Source organism: Periplaneta americana, chromosome 2 (genome assembly GCF_040183065.1).
Source record: "Periplaneta americana isolate PAMFEO1 chromosome 2, P.americana_PAMFEO1_priV1, whole genome shotgun sequence".
Taxonomy (NCBI): Eukaryota; Metazoa; Arthropoda; class Insecta; order Blattodea; family Blattidae; genus Periplaneta; species Periplaneta americana.
This window is the reverse complement of record NC_091118.1, coordinates 193,685,990-193,705,725: the sequence shown is the minus strand read 5'-3', so window position 1 is coordinate 193,705,725 and position 19,736 is coordinate 193,685,990. Positions and strand designations below refer to the sequence as shown.

The window sequence follows — 19,736 nt, the reverse complement described above, 5'->3', positions numbered from 1 at the left end:
TCATTGCTTTGACTAAACAGTTTACGATTTATGAGACCTAACCTAAAAATATATTTACTTGCTTGCATTTTCATCAGTTTCCTTTACTGAAAACCGAAATTGTTGCTGTCAACATGACAGTTAGAAAACAACTGCCAGTTGTAGTATTTGTCAGTACCCGAAATTCGAAACGAAGTTGGTAAAAGAAAATTCAACCTGAGAGCTAGAAAATCACTATAATCCACTAGCATATGTAGTAATAGAGGAAGAGTGGTTAGGTTTCACCCTTAGGGTATTAAATAAGGTGATCCGCACTATACTGTATTTATACAGTTTCTGAAGTGCTAGATTTGAGAGCAATTTTAAGTGCTGTTGATATCGTATGCAAGCCAATTGGCTGGCAATGTTTTGGTAACTGTAATTCCATAATGTGGTTCATTTTGGTTGCTGTTACTTTTCCAGGTTAAATCTGGCTGAAAAATTCTGACAATAATAATAATAATAATAATAATAATAATAATAATAATAATAATAATAATAATAATAAATGATTTGCATTCAACAGGTACACAATTGAGTTGCGACATGCGGATTTCGTATGGACAATCAAGAAGCGCTACAAGCACATTCAGCATTTACATCAGCAGCTCAAACTTTTTCGAGCAAGCCTTAACATCCCCTTTCCCACCCGAGCTCACCGAGAGCGACGTTCTAGCTTCAAATTGGATCACCGTGGCTCCAAGCTGAAGCGCAGGAACAGGGGAGCCTTGCCAAGGTTCGTACCTCGTCTCATAAAATCTCATATTGTTAAATTAATTCCGGGCATTGACTAACATTGTAATGTTAATGCTTTAGGTTCCCCTCTAAACCAGAAGCATTGGTGCCATACGAGAACCTCGACCACCGAATAAAGCAGCTAGAAGAGTACCTGCAAAACCTTCTTCAGATTAATCTTTATCGCAACCATCATGAGACTGTAAGTGTTCTTGTTATTCTTGTTATTATTTATTGTTAAGACGGAGTTACAGCCGTCAAGACTTCTCTTCCACTCTACCAAAAACAAAAGAACAGAAATTACTCAACGTTATACCTGTTTTTTTTTATGAGACATGACGGTTAAGCGGCCGAACTTGGAACTACAACGCTATGTTGCCAATAATGAGCGGCCATGAGATCAGCTGATGTTAGCTATACTGGGTGTTCAGTTCAAAATGTGTCTTGGCTCGCTGCATGCCGTCATGTGGCTAGCTGATGAGCCTAGAGAATTCAATCTTCCTACACTTCCGCAGCTCAGGTGTATAATCTAAGAGGCAGAGAAGTTGGCTAGCAAGTACGGCGTTCATTCTGAAGAGTACGTGCCGATACGTACGGTAACGCCGGTAGTGGCAGGAATGTGAACTGTTTGGAAATACGTACTGTCGGGATATGGGGAGAGGGTTAAGACGATTACTTACGTATTTGTTGACATTAACTTCGACGGTCAACATGGACACGGAGCATTTGATTTGTGTTGTGGAATATTACCATACGCAACCGATGATAACAAATACCCTGCGTACGACTTGCCGGCGCAAAACACAGTTCGAAAGAGGTTATGGTAGCACACAGAGCGTACAGACCGCCATCTGTTGCTACGACGTTCAAGTTATACCGTACACATTCTCAAGTTCAGATTGAAGAACGCCTTAAATAATAGGCAACTTCTCTAACATATAAACTGAAACTCGCTTCAAATCGGTGACCCAACAACAGTGACGTCATGACACACTTTGAAATGAACACCCAGTAGTCCCGTCGCTGTTATTTCCGGCAGCCAATCATGTTGCAGGTCGGCTACATTTAAGGGGAGCAGGTATTGCCTATCTCGACAATGTTAAAATCACAGAGTTCAGGTACGCGTAGCTTTGAAACCATTGAACATAGAGATTTGAAAATTTTTACATGTTATATTTATAACCTTTATCTATGTATTAGAATAATTCATTGAGTACATTCAATTCCTATAATTGATAAAAATTTTTTATTGTGACCTATTTTTTTTTAATTTTAATCACATGTTATTTTTTGAGACCACAATTTTAAAGATACAATAATATATTTTGTTTTAAAAAATAGAGGACTTTAAGATTGATAAGTGTTGTAAAAATTGTTTTTCTATCTCAAGTAGTTTCTGAGCTATGCGTACCTGATTTTAACATTGTCGAGATAGGCAGTACCTGCTCCCCTTAAAGGTGTGCGTCTTGTGATTCACTCCTGATAACGTTATGCATTTCCCAAGGCTCGATAAATACTTAATATAATAGGCCGCCATTTTTGGCTCTTTGGTTGGCGTTCTCAGAAAGCACACGAGGACGTTATTTGCCGCTCAATTATTTGCTCAATTACAATGCGTTAGATTCATTATCATAGAAGCTACGACATGATAATGTTTAACGGTGCGGCAAATAGATTCCTCGTCTGGTAGCTCGGCAACGAAAGAACAAAAATGGTGAACGATACTACGTACCTAGACTTTATAGAGCCTTCACTTCCTAAGACGTAAGCAAAGAGGAGGAGTCACGCCGGGAATAACAGCGTCGCGAATATAGCAGTTGACGTTAATTGGCTAACGTTAAAACATTCATTGACAACTGACGCGAAGGCAATAAAACAATACAAGAATCGACAGAGAATGAAATACGAAACACGTTAATGTTGACATTGTGTGCACAACAAATGTCGCCAAGAGAGCTATTGAGTATTCACCACGTGGGAACTGTAACTTCGGCAACTCAACTGTTGTTACCATAGCAACAGGCGTTCCACGCTATGTGATATTCAGTTGTTTTTCCGATTGCAGCGCTTATGTCATGTCGTCCCCATCTTTCGATAGAAAAAAAAAACAGGTATAGTGTATTATATGATGGGAAATTAGTAATGGCAAGGGAACTGAATCATAGGATTTTGAGGAACAGAACTTTAAGACAGTTGGGTTTAATAAAAAGTATTTTGTCTATAGGTTTTTCTGTTCTGGCTTTTTTTCATTTATTAACTCACGCATTATTTAAGGCATTATTATTTATGTGTGCTGGTATAGTAATTCATGTTACTAAGGATTCTCAGGATATTCGTTTTATAGGTAATATGTCCTCTCAAATGCGTTTGACTTCAACTTGTTTATGTATTTATAATTTTGCCTTTAGCCACTATGGCCACTAAAATTTTTGTGGGATGTGTGAATTTGGAATCTTGGTCGAAACAGTCGTTTGTCAAACCCACGGCTGCAAATACGTACAAGAGAACTATTAATTAGTTCACGTCGAAATTTCCCCTCAAACTGCGCAGACTCTTACTTCTCCGCAGCAGACAGAAAAATATAAAACTTAGCTTCCCATAGGTCTACTTGACTGTAAGGATGTGAAAACTTATTTGGAATGTTGCTTTAAGAAATGGCTGCTCATACTCGGAGAGAGTACAGTTCGCGCAACTTATCTGGGCAGCTAAAAGAGCGGGGGAGCGGGGTGTAGCGAGGTTGCTTGTAGCGGTAGCCTGGCAGGAGAGGGAAGGAGAGGGGCAGCGAGAGAGCACTAGGGAACCCTAGTGCCTAGATAAGTTGCGCGGACAATAATTGACTTGAATTTTTATGCTGCCACGTGAAATGCGCGATGACCTTCGACACTCAAAGCTATACTATAAGACTATAAGTTTATCTACTCATAGACGAGGGCTATCCTGTGTTTCGATTATTTTTATTAAAAGTTTAATTTCGTAATCTTACAGTTAGTATAGGCACCTATTTTTTTTATATTTGTCTATCTTCTCGCAGATCTAACGACGTACGCAGTTTGAAGGGAAGTTTCGACATGAGCTCATTAACGGTTCCCTTCTTTGTAATAGTATTTGGTAAGATGTAGTACTTGTTCCCCATACGAAACGTGTAATTTTATAGCGGGTTCTGCTTGCACAAAAAAAACCATGAAAGCAAACAAGTGAAGTACTCATATATGACGAACAAAAAAAAATAGAAATGGTTATCTGAAGAGGATAAGATTACAAATGCAATCTAACGAAATGATATTAAAGTGGTTCCCAAACTTTCGAGTGTTACGGACCCCATAGAGCTCAGATTTTACTTTGGCTGAACCCCTGAAATGTAAATATTTATATTTAAGATATTGTAAAAATCCTATAAAGACTTTTTTTCTGTTCAGAGGACCAAACACAGTTTAATTTAATTGGCTTCATAGATTTTTTTTTCACTCGAACTTAAACTTAATCATAGACGCTGTTGAATTGCAGTAATCAACCTACCAATAACAAAATAATTAAAAGATTTCACAAAATATAATTAATATTGGAAATGACAAAGCAGTAATTTAATGATCACATGTCATTAACTCAGGAGACTATACATACTGTATACTGTATAAGTTTATTTTTTAAATATTTTACTCATGAACTTCAATTAATTCCAAAATAATCTTTTTAGCTTTCAAAGTGCTAAAGCTGTCAGTGAGTACGCTATTCTGATTTTGTCGTTACATTCCCTCTCAATATCTATGTGTGTATGTGTATGTATTTGAATGTATTTAACATATTATGTCTGTAAACACACTCCCTGTCTTTTCCAAGTAGGCTACTCTCACATTCTAGTTGTGAAGAAGTATTTATCTGCTGGGTTTCTATTTTGAAGTCAAGTATTTTCTTATGAATATATTGTTTTGCACCTGCGTAGTAACGATAACAGTTGTTGGAGTATGTACACATGTAATTTCTCGTAATTTGTAGTGCTATACTTTTTAGATTGTTGAAACTTTCAATTTAGAACCATAATTATCTGTACGTACTTAGTTTACATTTAATAGATTTCAGTAACCCTCGTCTTTTTTTAATTATGAAATTTTACGTAAATATTAGGAAAGCAGAACTCATTCAAGATACTATACCATGTACATAAAATAATGTATGTAACAAAAATACACAGTAATAACTTTGAGAACAGTAAACATGTTTTTATTTTGTTTAGTACTTAAATTTAACATAATATGTTGAGAGTTTAGTTACACAGTTCGCAGTTTCCACATATGCGCCTCTTGTTGCTCTGATGATGTCTAATCGATATCTAATAAATTTCGGTTCAACATTTTTTAGGCATACCTTGTGTGACTGTTGATTTAGCATCTCTGATTCTTTCACGTAATATCTAAAGATTCTTTACGGACTTTCTGTGGTCCTTGTCCTTTACATAAACCTATATAAAAAAAATCTAGCGGAGTTAAATCTGGTGACCGCGGGGGCCAAAAAATGTCGCTTCGTCGGAGAACAGCATTCTTTGCAAGAAATTGTCTTGGTCTGTTCTGTTCAACATGTCCATGGCAAAAGTTATTATTTTTCTTTGTCCCCTGCTTTTAATACTTGCAGAATTTGCACTTTGTATAGATAAGTGTAGGATGCTTACAAAGAACTTTGTGGATGGTTTGATTGTGGAATTTGCAGCTGTCGTGATGCACGAATAATTGACTTCATGGACCTATGGTAGGAAGCTTTCCATGTTGGTGCAATTTGAGCTTCAGATTTTCATCTTTCTTATGCTACCAGTTTCCAGAAACTTCTCATACTATTTAATACCATATCTAGAGCATTCATGTCAAGTATTTTAGACTCTCCTAAAGTTTCGTTGCACCTATGTTGTGAAATTTGAATTACCCACTCTCTACAATGAGCATTTTGTTGCATAGCCGTCATGTTTAAAAAAAAAAAATCTGAAAAAACAAACATACGGTATTTGACAGTGCCAGTCCATAAAATGTCCTTACTTTGTTAACGTCTTACGAAAAATAGTATTAAATATTCTGATTAGCTAAGTAGATATTTTTGTATTGTTTTGTTTCATTATTTTATGTACATGGTGTATTTTTGTATATTGTTACCTCGGAGCAATAATGGGAAATCATATTAAATAATGAGGATAAAAATTGCTATAGAACATCGAGTGCAATGTGTAAACAAAGTGTCTTGTTCTTTTAGCTTCATATTAAATAAAAAGTGTGTTTATACATTGCACTCAATGTTCAGTAGCAGTTTTTATCCTCATTATTTAAAGTATGATTTTTATAACAACTGAATAGACTACCATGGACTATAGTGGACTACGTATATGTTGTCAGCAAACAGCTGGATACATTAAGAAGATTGATTGAAAATATGATTTTTGCAATATATCCCATTGTTGTTCTAAGGTAACAATATGACTCCATAGTCTTGTAATTGCAAGCACCAATAAAGTGAAATGTTTCCTCCAACTTTTCTCCATTATTACCGTAAAATTGAACATGTATGCACAAACAGATATTGAATTCTGCATTTACTTATGAAATTCAAATTAATATATTTATAATAGGATTGACATCCAATGGCGTACGCAGAATTTTGTCAAGGGAGAGAGGGTCATTATTAAAATTATTTACGATTTACATTAACGGTATTTTAAATTTTGTGTATTATTATTATTATTATTATTATTATTATTATTATTATTATTATTATTATTATTATTATTATTATGTTATAGAGTGTTAGTTGGGAGGCCGGAGGGAAAAAGACCTTTAGGGAGGCCGAGACGTAGATGGGAGGATAATATTAAAATGGATTTGAAGGAGGTGGGGTATGATGATAGAGACTGGATTAATCTTGCACAGGATAGGGACCGATGGCGGGCTTATGTGAGGGCGGCAATGAACCTCCGGGTTCCTTAAAAGCCATTTGTAAGTAAGTAAGTATTATGTTACGGTATGTTTATTAATATTAAGCTATGTTGTAATAGAACAAATTCATGAATAACCTTAAAAAATCTTTGAAACTGAAGTTTTTCAGTCATCCAATTTTTAACAAAAGAAAAGTTATATTTCATATTGTATCGGTTTCATTTTATTACAAGGTCAGTGCTAAGTGGTATGTCTCTCTATAATAAAGATAGCTGCAGCACCAAGCACAGAGATTATATTGAAGGAGGGATATGAGGACTATGCCTTATGTCGATGTAGATTTTGTTACTCTGACAATGAAAAATTAGAAAAGAGAAGACGATTATGGATAATAAAAAAAAATTCAAATCTAAATATGTATTTTTTTAAGTTCAAGAGGGAGGGAGGATTCAAACCTGGTAATCCCCCCCCCCCCTGCATACGCCTCTGGTCATGAGAGTTTCCACTTAGAAATTTCTGTGTCTGTTCCTGAAATATGCTTTATACAGTGAAAATGTATTGGTTGCTAAAACTGTTCGGAGCAGATACATCAGGTTCGAGCATTTCCTCTTACTACACCTGAGATTTTTTTTCAGTTACCTGTATTTACTCTATTCCAATTTCTTCTCTTGCTTTGAGAATTAAAACCCATTGTGTCTTAAATGTTACATTTGTAATGGTTATGCATTTACACTTTCAGCATGTTGTAATACCCATGCATGCTGTGTAAAAATGGGATTATTAACACTTAGATGTCTGTTACATCTAAGATGTGTTCTTTGTCTCCAGTTATTCAAATGAATTACGATGGTTTTCTCTCTGTCTCCTTGATGTAGTTAGAGAGGCCTTACTGTGGTAATGTGTATGTGTATAGGTGAGCTTCCTAGAGGTTAGTCAGCTATCATTTGTTGGAGGGCTGGGCATGAAGGGCAAGGAGGGACTTGTGCAAAAGCGAACTGGCAGTACTCAGCCTGGAAGAGCAGGCTGCAACTTCTGTGGCTTGTTGGACCATTTCATCTGCGTAAGGTATGTCCAGGATGTCTTAAGAGTGCGAGGGTAGTAGCAACTATAAACTCTATGATGTGAGTTTGTTTATTATATGTCCCCCCCCCCCCGCATGAAGTTGAAATGAGTTGTATCTCTACCATTATCTCTTTCTCTCTCTGTCAGTCTCTTATTCTTGTGTGTTATATTAGTTTCAGTGTTAATTGTACATAGATCTTATTTTCTACATTTACTCTTGTAGCACAGTCTACTATATACAGTCGCGAAGCTTGAGGTGATTTTTTTGCAAATCTCGTGATAAAGCGCTCCAAGCAGTTAGCAACTAGAAACAATAGACTATCCACGGTCGACTTTGGACTGTGTCGTATTTCCATCGAGTGCTAGCTCATTGCGTATTTCACATTGATGCTTGTGAAATGTTCGTTATTGGTTGTAATGAAAATGTTAATGGCTAAAATACAATAATTGGAATAATAATATTTTACTAGAGACGTAGAAAAATTAAGTTTGTTTTAATGAAATTTATTGATCACGTTTTATTTTCAATTCTGGTGGCATTATTATTGCTTAGGCCTACTTTTTTTTTCAAAGGATATGTTTTTAATTATAGCTGTTAATTTTGTTGTTATTTTTATTTGTTACTTTACTAGAGACGTAGAAAAAATCTGTTATAATAAAATTTATAATCACGTTTTATTTCCAATTCTGGTGTGATTATTATTGCTTAACCTCAACTATGTAAGCCTACACTACAAGTACCGGTACACGTAAGTTAATCCATTAATTCATATTTCCATTATTATTGTTGTAAAGGGAAATGCAAATTAATATTTATTGGTTTCATAGTTAATTATCGCTATAATCTTGAATGAGTGAAGCGATTATAGTAAATTTCAGTTCGTTTTGCACAAACAAAAATAATATTAACCTATTTCTTGGAGGTATCTTCGAGTTTATGGTGGAATTTAATATACTTCATTAAAATAATAAATTAACTTTATGCATTTAATATTTCAATAATGGAAGGAAGGTGTTAATTTTTCCAAAAGAACACAACGAAAGTGTAACATATTTTGTCTGCTGCTAGGAGAGAGATCTGCGATGATGAGGCGATAGTAGCGATCCTAGTGGTGGGCAACTATCCATGTTTGCATTTTTACTACATATTGAGCTTTGCGACTGTATATAGTAGACTGTGACGACATCGAATAGAAATTATTGGTATGAAATGAAGTATGGGGAAGCTAAATTATAATACCATATCACAGTCTAATATATACAGTCACGAAGCTTAATACTTACTAAATATGCAAACGTCAACAGTTGAAATATGCATCCATAGGTAGTTGCTCACCACCAGGATCGCACTATCGCCTCATCACAGACTCTTTCCCTAGCAGACCATAAAATGTATTGTACTTTCGATATCGTGTTCTTTTGAAAAAATTAACACCTTCCTTCCACTATTTAAATATGAATACATAAGGTTTATATATTATTTTCATAAAATATATATTATATTCTGTAAACTCACCTTCCTGGATCTTTCAGAAGGATAACTCTAACCTATTTTTCTTACAATTTATAGTACTACAAACGTCTCCTTGTCCCATATTATTATTCAAATTATTGTATTTTAGCCATTTACAGTTATTACAACTGATAACGAAATTTTCACAAAAAATGCGAAATACGGCACAGTCAATGCTTTTTCGATCTAGACCAGGCTGTTTGTTTGTTCGGGTTTTCTATTTCAGTGTATGGAGCTCAGTGAAATATTATAATTATTGCTTATCATTGCTAAGCTTTATTTAGTGTAATGTGTTAAAAGTTCCGTTTACTTCTTGTTGCATAATATGTTGCAGAAATAATTACAAAACTGTGTTATTTTAATATGAAGAGAATTTTACATGTTAACATAATCTGTTCGCGTCAACATTTCAAGTTTAGACTGGAAGCTACTTTGAGGTTTAATAAAAAAAGAATTTATATTGGGATTTCAATTTAGCACATCTACCTTCCTTAATTTTAGACAAAACATTTACCATACCACTCCTATGAAATTAGTGTACGTACAATTGTGTTACATCATCTCTTAAGTAGTAGATAAATACAATAATTCAGTACTCAATTTTAGTATTAAAATACAGACAAATTGAATGTCCGGGGTATCATACACGACATTACACTTAATTATAATGATAGGTTACATGGTCTGCCTTACGGCCTGTATTAGATCACGATGACTGTGGCACAGTCTATTGTTCCTAGTACTCACAGCGCTCCAAGCGGCTAGCAACTATCGCGAGATTTGCAAAAAATGACCCCAAGCTTCGTGACTGTATATAGTAGACTGTGACCATATTATGAAATGCGTTTTGCTAAAATTCCCTCTAGAAAAAGAGAAATTTGAAGAGACAATTCACTAATTTTCTTCAAATATAGGTGGACTTGACCTGGATGAAAGTAATTTGATGAAATTTACTACTTGAAGAAATATGTGACTTAGAGAAATATGAAAATGTAATGAAGAAAATGCTGCTCTTTGCTCAAAATGGAGTGAAATTTTTTAATTTTCCTCTGAAAAAATTATTCCCTGTACACAATTCCAGACGTTTATTGAACTATATATAAGTCTTCTTGGAAGTAATACTTCAGTGGAGTTTTTTTTTCTCTTCTGATTAACATGCTGTAAACATTTCAAAAGTTCAGATTGAGGTTAGGAACTGGTCGAGCCATGCTTGCTATCTTAACCAGCTTCAACATGACCTGTCAGGTATTTGTTATGAAATTGGGATCCAGAGAAGATCTATTTGAAAAATTCACTCTTCTGCAAAATACTAGTAGTTTAAGTATTAGGAAAATGAAGTGAATAATTTTAGTGTGTGAATAGAATGAGTGTTTTAATTATTTAAATTGTGTAAAAACACAACTCATTGGAAAACAACAGAAATGTTAAAAGTAGTTTTTCTTATGTCGATTTCTGCCCCCGGAAATTGTGGAAAAAATCTGGTAACCTTATTGTATATGCCATAAAGTTAGTGCGAAATAGAACCTCTAAAACTTCGTGTGACACTTGCCTTTCGAAAGTAACCATATGTTTAATTTTTCATACATTGCCTTCGATTGAATCTGCGATATTTGTGTCCAGAGACAAACATAACCTTCGTGAGAAAGACATACTAATTTATTTACACAGAAATTTGTTACACAATGCAGCAAGGCTATTTCAATTATTTTCGTATCTGTTAAATACATCGTCCATTATACATATGGGTCTGAGCTTCATTTCTTCATGTTTATCTTTTATTTGAGTCTGCATGATCTGTGATCCTGTGAGGTTAAACATTCATATTTGCATGGAATTTATGTGGGGCTTATTTTTCTTTTCCGTCTTCATATTTGCATTTGTTGTTGTGATTTGAAAATTGCAGGTGCAGCTATGTATGCAGTGACCTCTGTGGCACGTGGAGGCAACGTTGGTTATTTGTCAAAGACACGTACCTGGGCTACATGAGGCCAAAAGACGGAATGGTGAAGTGCGTTATGCTGTTTGACTCAGGGTTTGAAGTCTCGTCCGGATTATATGCCACTGGACTAAATCATGGATTGCAGATTTCAAATCTTTCCAGGTATTTTTCAAGACGTTATGTATGTGATTTGAATATTTAGGCTGTGATAACAGATTACTTTCAAGAGATGTTTCAGATTGAATAGGTTCTATACTTTACCCCTCTACTTTCTTTTTCGATAATCTATATCTGCTTTTGAGCCCGCCCTCATATTCCTTACTTCATTTCCTGCTTTGTCTGTCAGAGGTCTCTGCAGTGTCAGCAGACGTTTTCCTTGCATTTCATTTACTATATTCCATAGATCTTGCATTATCAATGAAGCTTTAAGATGTGGAACGAGTCGAAATTTTACAAGATTACAATGACAATTTTACCAATTTTTTTATAGTTTTTTACAATTTTCTGCAATTTTTTGACGAGATGTATTGAGATGAGGTGAGACCGAGGATTCGCCAAAAAATTACCTGGCATTTACCTTATGGTTGGGGAAAACCTCGGAAAAAAATCCAACCAGGTAATCAGGCCAAACGGGGGTTAAGTGAAGTGAGGCCGTGGACTCGCCATAGACCAAATTATACAGAAATTTCTGCAGTTTTGTTAGAGTTATTGGCCCAAAAAAAGAAAAGCCTTTCTGAAAAGCAAGTAACTTGATGAGACGAAATACAGCTGGATGATAAATTTTGCCCAAAACAACATTTTAACGAAAGCCACAACAAATTTCAAGATCTGAAGAGCAGATTTAACACATCTAAGTTACAGGAATGAATGAACACTTATTTGTTGTTGTTGTCGTCGTCGTCGTCGTCGTCATCATCATTATTACCATCATCATTATAATTATCATTTAAAAACAACTAATTTAAAAGTAAATGACATGTTTCTATTGTGCAAAGAAATCAATTATATTGATCTTACTCGAATATTTAAAGTTATATAAAATCGTAAATAATTCACATGAAATAAGTTGAATAACACAATAACTCTTTTACTAAAATTATAAGATGTTGAATGTTTTTTAAAGAGACTTATTTCTAGAATTTCAGAATTAGCATTGTACTATATTACACATAAATAATATGTGTGCATTAGCTACTTAAAATGTAATTGATTCGCTAGTTTGACAATAATTAATATACACAATTTCAGTACAGTAAAACCTCGTTAATCCGGACTAATTGGGGAGATAAGTTGACCGGTTTAACGAAAGTCCGGATTAACTGAAATAACCTAAAAGAACAGTAGAAAGTGTATGAAAACTCCATTTATAGCAACAAAACACATTTATTATGATGTATTTAAAGGGCTTAGGCCTAAATACACTATGCACTATATAGTACACTGAAACGTAAATCATTGTATAGTTTAATTACAGTACTTTAATGCAAACTTCATAAATTTTCTTTATTTTTAATACTGTAGGTGTAATATTGTAATTATTGTAATGCCATAATTCTAATGTATAAAAATAAGTCTTAAAACAAGGTTCTTTAATTTTTGCAACCCATCTTTTTTGGCTGTCCGGATTAAGCGAAGTCCGGCTTATCGGGGTCTGGATTAACGAGATTTTACTGTAATTACATCTTATTTCATTACAGTGATTAGGTACTTTTTTCCTCCCTTCACTCACATGATCAAATTATCCATAAAATCCTATCACAACCATAACATCAGTAACAATCTGAAGTTGGGAAGTCATTGCTCTAAGATTTGTCTGGCCATCTTTTCTACTCATATGATAGTGTTATTTTTTAAATGTATATCCCAGTTCATAAGTATTGCACTTCATATCTTGAGTTCTGAAGCATTTTTGCATACTCGTTAAAGTAATGAGGCTTGATTACAGCAATGACTTCACTACTTAATAGGGGTCATTTAAGCCATAGCTACGAAAATTTAAATTAAGACAAATTAGCCGTTTTATTATTATTATTCTGAAAGATCACATTATCAGGAAATAAATTAAGATGATACTAGTGAAAATTAGTGACAATTTACAAGGTCACTTGTAGTCACATGGTGCATGTTTCTGTTAATACTATGGAAAGTGTGTGAATGGTAATTACTCATACTGTACTTGAATTATCATTGCACGTATTTGTTAGCCTCTATCTAAGCGTTGTTCAATTATATTTTTAAGTGTGTGGTATGTAATATATTACAGAAAAATCCCTCATAACTGGCACCCAAATAACCAGCAATACCAAAACAACGGAACTTTCGTTTTCAGTGAATATTCGAGGCTAAAACGAGTGTATTATTTGTGTTGTGTGATGTGTTTTAATAATGAATATCCACACAGTTTTTATGTTTATTTAGTTATGTTAGGCCGTTAATGTTGTCACATTAGGAAGTTCGCACGAACTTTTTATTTTCAGTGATTATTCTAACCTAAAATTAGTGTATTATTTGTGTTGTGTGATATGTTTTAATAAGGAAAATCCATACAGTTTTTATGTTTATTTAGTTATGTTCGGGCCGTTAGTGTTGCCACATTAGGAAGTTCGCAAGAACTTTAATTTTCAGTGAATATTCGAACCTATAATTAGTGTATTATTTGTGTGATTTATGTTATGTTTGTGTTATTTGTGTGATTTATTTTAATAAGGAAAATCCACACAGTTTTTATATGTATTCAATTACGAGCAAGTGATAGAGAAATAAGCTTCACACGGCTGCAGTTTCAACATTTGGCACCATGAAATAAGAACTTTTTTGTATATACCGGTATTTATTCGGCGGCCGGGTAGCTCAGTTGGTAGAGCAGCTGGCTACGGACTGGAAGGTCCGGGGTTCGATCCCAGGTGGTGACAGGATTTTTTCTCGTTGCCAAACTTTCAGAACAGCCCCGAGGTTCACTCAGCCTCCTATAAATTGAGTACCGGGTCCTTCCCGGGGCTAAAAGGCGGTCAGAGTGTGGTGCCGACCACACCACCTCATTCTAGTGCCGAGGTCATGGAAAGCATGGGGCTCTACCTCCATGCCCCCCAAGTGCCTTCATGGCATGTTACAGGGATACCTTTACCTTTACCTTTGCCGGTATTTATTCAATTATCCTGCAAAATTTCGTATCCGAAACTAGCCTGGTCCCTTTGTTGCTGGTTAAGAGGGATTCTGCAAACATGTCAACACTATTGAGGGAAAATTCGGAAAATTTCTTTTGAAAACATTAAATGTAGACAAATCAACAGACAGTTGAAGTCTGACTTGTGAAATAAGAAACACATCTGTCTTTTACTTATAATTCAACGTAACAAATTAATAGTTATTTTCCCGTGGATTTTACTTTCGTTTACAAGACTCGTCACTTTTAATGCTTGAGTTCTAGTAGTTGTAGAAAATTTAGTTTTTGTGCAAATAAACATCAACTTATTATGTTATAAGAGACGACAAAGGAAAAATTTTATCGCTGCTATGCTCATGACATTTTTATTTTTTTTGCAGACAAATTGTAATCAAATGCTGGACAAAACGGAAACGAAAAGAATGGCTGACATACCTCAAAGATATCGCCAACAATCAAGGTAAGAACACTTACTTACTTAACTTACTTACTTACAGTACTTACTTACTTGATTTTAAGGAACCCGGAAGTTCACTGCTGCCCCACATAAGCCCGCCATTGATCCCTATCCTGAGCAAGATTAATCCATTCTCTATCATCGTATCCCACCTCCCTCAAATCCATTGTAATATTATCTTCCCATCTACGTCTCGGCCTCTCTAAAGGTCTTTCTCCCTCCGGCCTCCCAACTAACACTCTATATGCATTTCTGGTTTCGCCCATACATGCTACATGCCCTGTCCATCTTAAACGTCTGGATTTAATGTTCCTAATTATGTCAGGTGAAGAATATAATGTGTGCAGTTCTGCGTTGTGTAACTTTCTGCATTCTTCTGTAACTTCATCCCTCTTAGTACCAAACATTTTCCTAAGCACCTTATTCTCGAACACCCTTAACCTCTGTTCCTCTCTCAAAGTGAGAGTCCAAGTTTCACAACCATACAGAACAACCAGTAATATAAATGTTTTATAAATTCTTTCTGGTTTTTTTTTAGAAAAGACTGGATGACAAAAGCTTCTCAACCGAATAATAACAGACATTTGCCATATTTATTGTCCATTTAATTTCCTCCTGAGTGTAATTTGTATTTGTTACTGTTGCTCCAAGATATTTGAATTTTTCCATCTCTTCAAAGTACAAATTTCCAATTTTTATATTTCCATTTCGTACTATGTTCTGGTCACGAGACATAATCATATTCTTTGTCTTTTGGCCCAAAATGTTAAATCTTGTTGTAGGTAATACGAAAATAGAAAACTGTTTTGGAATTTGTATTGGCTTTATCTTTATAAAAGATTTGTATACGTACATTAAGTTAACTTTAATAAAACCGTATTAATTGTCATGAGTTGTAAGAATTGAAATTATGAACAACCTATAAAAATCAACATATAAATAAGTTACGAACTTTGATCATTGCAGCAAAATGCTTCACTCAGAGAAACAGTCATAACTCTTTTGCACCTGAACGAACATCAATAGATGCTGCTTGGTTTGTGGACGGGTGTAGTTATATGTCAGCTGTTGCTGACGCCATGGAGGCAGCTAAAGAAGAGATTTTCATAGCAGACTGGTGGCTGAGCCCAGAGATTTATATGAAGAGGCCATTTGTAGAAGGGGATTATTGGCGCCTGGACAAAATTTTAGAGCGCAAGGCTGTAAGTTTGTGTGTACTGACTAGTATTTGTAGTTACAGAGCAGTATCATAGAGGTTATACTACTTGTATGTTATTATCAGATATTATAAAGTAAATAAAATTGCTATAAATATTTCAGTGATGTCTTTACGATGTAATTTAACTGTTTGTCACATAAGTATAGCTCCTAGAAAACTGAAATTTGCATTGCTGGTAATCTTAACATTTATTAAGTTGAATTACTCGTTTTCTGGTAAAATTATACGTATGTCTACATACACTAGTTAAATTGTAAATGCAGCTGAAACTAAGTGAGTCATTTCAGCGGCGGATTTTCAGGGGAGGCAAGGGAGGCCGTGCCTCCCCTAATATTTTACCAGAACACAATATGGCAGTAATAATTCCAGCTGAATTAAGATCACAAACAAGTTACAACAAATGACGAACATTTTCCCTTTTATATTACTTTTACTATTCAGTACGACTAAGATGTAAGTTACGTAAAGTCGACCACATCCAGTTGGTGATGCCCACTCGCTATACCGTAGATAGTACAAATAATTCGTATGGAAAAATAACAGTGCTGTAACCTGTATAGTCGATATCTAGCAGTCTGCAGTGTCTATGCGAGAGGAGTCGGCTACATACTCTACTCCCTGGTAACCATGACAACAGTAGTTCAACCAATAAGGTAGCTGGTTAGCGGAGGGTTTAAACTTGACTAGAACGTGCGAGGGGAACCGAATTTGGAGATGTCCTACCCACCGCTACAACTGTTTCGGCTGTATTGGAAAAATATATCTTTCTCTCTCTCTCTCTATCTCTCTCTATCTCTATCTCTATCTCTATCTCTATCTCTATCTCTCTATATCTCTATCTCTCTATCTCTATATATCTCTATCTCTATATCTATATCTATATATCTCTATCTCTATCTCTATCTCTATCTCTCTCTATATCTCTCTATCTCTCTCTATCTCTCTCTCTATATCTCTCTATATATCTCTCTCTATATATCTCTCTCTATATCTCTCCCTCTATATCTCTCTCTATATCTCTCTATCTCTCTCTCTATATCTCTCTCTATATCTCTCTCTATATATCTCTCTATATCTCTCTCTAGATCTCTCTCTATATCTCTCTCTCTATATCTCTCTATATCTCACTCTATATCTCTCTCTATCTCTCTCTATATCTCTCTCTATCTCTCTCTATATCTCTCTCTATATATCTCTCTCTCTATCTCTCTCTATCTCTCTCTATATCTCTCTCTATATATATCTCTCTCTATCTCTCTATATCTCTCTCTATATCCCTCTCTCTATATCTCTCTCTATATCTCTCTCTATATCTCTCTCTATATCTCTCTCTATCTCTCTCTCTATATCTCTCTCTATATATATCTCTCTCTATCTCTCTCTCTGTATCTCTCTCTATCTCTCTCTATAACTCTATCTCTCTCTATCTATCTCTCTATATCTCTCTCTATCTCTCTATCTCTCTCTCTCTATCTCTTTCTCTCTTTTTTTTTTTTTTAGAAATTTAAGTCACGTGTTGTTAGTTTTCTCTCCCCGCGTAAAGGTTTTCTTTTATGTTGATAGATTTTTCTCTTATTTGCGGGTGTTCCTGTTATTTTTTTTCTATTGTATTACGAGATATATTTATTTATACAGTATTTTAAATATATCGATAGTTAAGAAACATGCAGATTTGTCTCTAGCTTCTTCTAGTAGCAGTTGTTCAGTATTTTGTGATCTAATTGATCGGTCTGAGAAGAAATAGGATCGTCGAGTTAATCTGCTGTAAAATTAGACTATGTAATAGTAATGAGAAAGCCACGAATTCTTAGGTTCGAATCAATTTTGTTGCTATCTCGTTACTCTCGAAATATTGCTTTTCTTATTCGTTTTATGTAGCAAAGAGTAACATTCTTAATTTTAATATGACCTAGAAAGACCTAATTCGTAGGTTAGGATTTAAAATATCCTAAAGAGAGGCAATCTTTACCAAGCCGATATAATATACCTATTAACAGTAGGCCTATGTTGTTCATTTTTATTTTTCCCCCATAAAATCATATCAATTCCTAAACATAAGATTTAAAATCCTAAAACATAAATTGGAAAACCTAATTTTAATTTCTTAAAACCTATAAATTCTGCGCTTGGTAATGAGGTACGTCACAGGCCTTATATTTTTATATTCTCATCAGTCACGTCTTGGCCTCCTCAACTTTCAAACCCACCGTCCGCTACTGAGTCATTGATCTAATCAGCATTTGCTATCACTCTTCTCAGACTGAATAATATTCCTATTTCTGTTCCAGGCAGAGGGTGTGAAGGTGTTCGTGTTGCTGTACAAGGAAGTGGAATTAGCATTAGGTATCAATAGCTACTACAGCAAGCAGAAACTTGTGGCTGTCCACCCCACCAACGTCAAGGTGCAGTTTCTTATATGCTTACTTATTTTTTAACTATGTTACATGAGCTTACTCGTTTTCAGAGTTAGTAAATTTAATTTACGTGATAAGTACTGACCTTTAATAGTTACTAATATTATTAATTTTGATGTAACGTAATTTCGTCACTTTCATTTTCCTCGTGTCTCTTTCACTTTCTTTCTCCTCTTCATGTCATAACTATCATTACCTTGCTTATTTTTACTATTTTATAGTCATTGGAGTTAAAATGTTATTTGAAACTTACTAATATTTCGAAAAACGTATTGTGTGTCTTTCACGTGTTAAATTTTATTACTTTGTTAACATGTTTCGGCATGCTATTGGCCATTTTCAGAACTGGCTGTTGCTGGTCTTGGCGCCTTTTGTTTTGTTTCATGTTAACAAGGTAATAAAATTTAACACATGAAAGACACACAATACGTTTTCCGAAGTGATATAGTATTAAAAGTTGTGTAATCAAGATGTATTACTGATATTCTTTCAGTATGGGGTAATGTAAAAAAAAAACTTACACTGTAGTATTGTCTCCCATCTGGAATTCATTACCTAGTGACGTCAGGGATTGCTGGACCTGTCACAGTTTAAAATTTAGCTAGAAAAGTATGTTTTATTCCACGAAATTCGCGTTGTTTAGACATTAATTAATTTTTGTTGGCATTGTTTTTATCTTCAGGATTTTAGTAATAATTTGCTTGTGTAAGAGTAATCCTTTCTCTTGTCTTTGTGCCAGGATACTGGAACAGCCTATCTTCTTTTGATTAATTATATTGAAGCAAGTGTGATGGTTATTTTGTATCTTTATCTGTTGTATCCGTTTTATTTTCATTGTATCATTCCTTAATACATTAGGCTAATTTTAGTTATTTTGAATTTCTCCTTCTATGTCTAGTTGTTCTTTTGTTCAATTATTGTTGTTGTTGTTTTCTAATGCCAGGCATTTGACAATAAAGGCATTTGACCTCTTGCATTCCAATATTTTTCAAAGATATTATCATGGTCAGGCACTGAAGCACAGATTTTGAGGTGTTCCGAATCCATTTCTTGGTTTGAGTTGAACAATGGGCAGTTACGGGACTGATATATTCCAATTCTATACAGGTGTTTGGCCAAACAATCATAGCCTGTTGCCAATCTAAATGCAGCTACAGACGATTTTCGTGGTAAATCGGGAATTAATTGTGGATTATGATGCAGAGAGTTCCATTTTTTCCCTTGGGATTGTGTTATCAAATTTTGTTTATTGAAGTCTAAGTATGTAGATTTAATAAATCTCTTCACAGAGTAATACGTAGATTTAG

The 19,736-nt window shown here is 34.7% G+C and overlaps 1 protein-coding gene across 5 annotated transcripts in view; it reads left to right on the top strand.

Annotated features, from left to right (window-relative positions):
• Positions 1–19,736, top strand: part of Pld (Phospholipase D) — a 151,859-nt gene that overhangs the window by 81,335 nt on the left and 50,788 nt on the right. For all 5 annotated transcript variants that reach the window (XM_069819218.1, XM_069819219.1, XM_069819221.1 and 2 more), the window contains exons 4-10: positions 545–754; positions 835–955; positions 7,576–7,727; positions 11,141–11,338; positions 14,720–14,799; positions 15,763–15,998; positions 18,304–18,417. In XM_069819218.1, coding sequence (XP_069675319.1) covers positions 545–754; positions 835–955; positions 7,576–7,727; positions 11,141–11,338; positions 14,720–14,799; positions 15,763–15,998; positions 18,304–18,417 — 1,111 coding nt within the window. The remainder of the gene's footprint in view (positions 1–544; positions 755–834; positions 956–7,575; positions 7,728–11,140; positions 11,339–14,719; positions 14,800–15,762; positions 15,999–18,303; positions 18,418–19,736) is intronic.